General features: G+C 47.7%; 1 protein-coding gene across 1 annotated transcript; it reads right to left on the bottom strand.

The window, feature by feature from the left end:
• Window positions 1–1227: 1227 nt before the first annotated feature.
• On the bottom strand, window positions 1228–2808 carry LOC131213662 (2-(3-amino-3-carboxypropyl)histidine synthase subunit 2). Its single transcript, XM_058207751.1, has 2 exons — window positions 2659–2808; window positions 1228–2576 (listed from the first exon to the last, which is right to left on the bottom strand). Exons 1-2 carry the CDS (start codon window positions 2806–2808, stop codon window positions 1326–1328), a joined length of 1401 nt encoding a protein of 466 aa, XP_058063734.1. The 3' UTR covers window positions 1228–1325.
• Between the last annotated feature and the right edge of the window lie 236 nt (window positions 2809–3044).

Here is a 3044-nt window from a genome sequence, read left to right as displayed (position 1 = left end):
ACATCTTCATTCTCTAATTTGATCGCAATTGGATTCTCTTCCGCTTCAAATAAATCATCGGGTAGCAACCAACATCCTTGTGTCCCATTTACCTGTGGAGCTGTATAACTCGTCTGATACAAATGCAAATAGTTCGCTGCATCCGGTGTGGTGACTTCAGTTTTGATTAACAAATGTGTGTCAATCGTTGGTTCAGCAGATTGGCCAACAGAGTCTTTACTGATGTCTGCCTCGTTCTTCGTTGTGTTTTGTTCTTCGGTAATTCCATTGAGTGGCGCAATGTTTTCGTTGCATGGCCAGCGAAACGTATACGTGTTGTCCAAACGCGATTCTTTGCACTTCGTGCACAAAAACGATGGAATTACAGGTAATACATTGGTCTGGAAAATATGAATCTCATTGAACAGTCTTTCTTGTAGAGAAGTCTGTTTTAACAATCGTCCTACCTGAAAACCGCTATAATCGAAGAGCTGTTGAAGATTATGTTGTCTAGATTCGTCGTTCGCTAGGGACTCTACAGCGTCATACTTCGATAGGCACCTACGACATATTTGAGCGGTTCTGGAAAATAATGTGCTGTTATACCTATTAATATGATATTAATTAATACCAAACACCACACAAACTTACGTATCACCATCCTTCTTCTTGTTAAATGCCGAAGCTTTCATTTTTACTGCAATCGTCTATTTCTGTGAAGAGAGTCTGTGGATCTGCCCGTTTGGGGTTTGCATACTATCCAGCGGAACTTTTTGACAGTTTCTACATTTGGTTCTACATACATTTGGGTGACAGTTCTACATATATGTACAGGAACCCATTGCCAGTTTGCAAATCATGATGGGTAGCTCAGATGGCGCTCAGTCAAACTTAACTTAAAATTTAAAAACTTAAACCGTCAAACGGTTAAACTCGGTCAGATTTTATATGAAGCCAACACAGAATAAGGGTAAATTCAATCACTGTGAACGATGAAATGCCTCAATTTTTATGAACTTTTAATTCGGTTTGTTTTCGAACAAATCGAACCAAATTCTGAAGGGAATGGGGGAAGAACGATCCTTTGAAACGCCGGATAATCGAGAATTCAGTTCTATTTGTTCGTAAAACGGTTAGTAAAAGTAAAAGATAAGTAAACATGAAAACAAGTGCCAACATTAAATTTAGTTTTAAGCTTGGTAACATACATGTACTACAATCTAGTTTTTTATTGACCATACTGTGTCCATATATTAGCATTCTATTGTTTTCGTATAAGTATAAGAGGAAGGAATAGTGCAAGAAGAAAATGTTCCTTTCTTCGCACTGTCCTGAATTCACATCATCTATGGTACATCGTGGTACTTAATGGGAAGCCCAGAACGGCCCGGTTCAATTAGTGCCGGGGTGTCTTGCCCCAAACGTTGCTCTAACCCTTGCCAGGAACGCCCAGCGAACACATCGGCCGAACTGACTTGTGCCACCTCGTTTTTCCCTTTTCGTACTATTTCAAGAGATGTGCTGCCGTCCCCTGATGAGTCATCCTCTTTACGTAGCACGTTCCTTATTTTACCGGTGATTAGACTGACATCTGGCTCCTGAGAAAGCGGTCCCTCTGCGCGGTGAAGTCGACCGTTCGGCAGCAGGTCGCTAAAGTTTGTCGTGTAATTTACGCTCGGTGGACACTGCCAGGCAGAGTTAAGCGCTATTTCGGCTTCGTACACCGAGAGCAGCGGCCGGTAGAAATCTCTCGATGCGAACGTATCGTTCTCCGGACAACCGATCAGCACAAAGCAGTCGAGATCGCCGAAGTTGGCGAGCTTGGCCACGTTAACTTTCCCTACGGATATAATGTACGTACGAACACCGCGTGCCTTGGCCAGACGTTGCAGACGCTGTACGACGTCCAAGTAGCCGGCAATCGACAGTGTGCCCACAACGATGCCGAGCGTAGTCGCATCCTTGCACCGCTCAACGGCGTAACTCCGGCGTCGCAGCCAGGCCCCTTCGGCATTTTGTACTTTACGAAGCACTGGTTCCGTGGCCGACGCGTCGTACAGGTACCACTGACTGGCACCGATCGCAACACACGTGTTGAAGAAGCTCAAATTGTCATGCCCGACGTACACTGCCGGGCAGGCGGTGGTGTGCGCATCGTGCAACTTCCAACACAGCACATCCGGTTTCTCGTCGGACTCGGCCAACGTGCCCACGGTTGCGTTCGGAAAGTGATCCACAATCCGTCGCTTCAGCCCCATCACAGCGTGCTGGTATGAGACGTCGTAAAAACACGTGAACCGGGCGGGCTGATGCTCAAAAACTGTCTGCAATTCCAACAGCAGCCGTTCTCCGGAAACCGACCGTTGGTAGAATACGTATAACGTCGGGAGACGCACCGCTTTGCTGAGGCACGCGTGTCCGAAGTGTATTATCCCGTCGGCGTTCGCATGTGAGGCGGCAATCTCGTCCACACAGCAGCTACCATACGACGTGTCGCCGAGCACGAACAGTCGCACCGGTCCGTTCGCTAGGGTTTGCAAATCATTCACTATTCGTACGCTGTGGCACAGGGCGGCATCCGGCAGCTGTAGGGCAACCTAAAACAAAACGCCGACAGCGTCACCGTCACACTGTTCATTGCTGGTCCCCTCCCGCAGGGCAGGGATCGTGCTCGCTCACCCGTTCAAGTTTCTTATCCGCCAGCCACCGCACACAGCGCTCGAGCTGGTGCTCATTCCAGATGTCTTCCAGCGCAATCCGATCGTCGGTACCGGTCGAACTGGCGTCATTTTCGATGATATTATCACTCGAGCTGAACAGCGAAGCCATCCTATCCTAGGCGGAAGATCGCGACTGTGCGCCGTCCACGTGTTTTTGTTTTGACATTGCTCTCGTGCTTGGGTCGAAGCTTTCGGAGCTTTCGGAGACAGTGCAGCGGAGACAACAACCCGAAAGGATAGAACGCCAGCACAGCATCACGAAACGAGCTAAAAAACAATAAGAAACAATTATAGTACAACAACAACATCACACAGAGCGCGATATCGGTTACGTATCGTGCACCT

The sequence above is a fragment of the Anopheles bellator genome, chromosome X (genome assembly GCF_943735745.2).
Source record: "Anopheles bellator chromosome X, idAnoBellAS_SP24_06.2, whole genome shotgun sequence".
Lineage (NCBI taxonomy): Eukaryota > Metazoa > Arthropoda > Insecta > Diptera > Culicidae > Anopheles > Anopheles bellator.
Note: the sequence above shows the minus strand (reverse complement) of the source record. Positions and strands in the feature narration are given on the sequence as shown.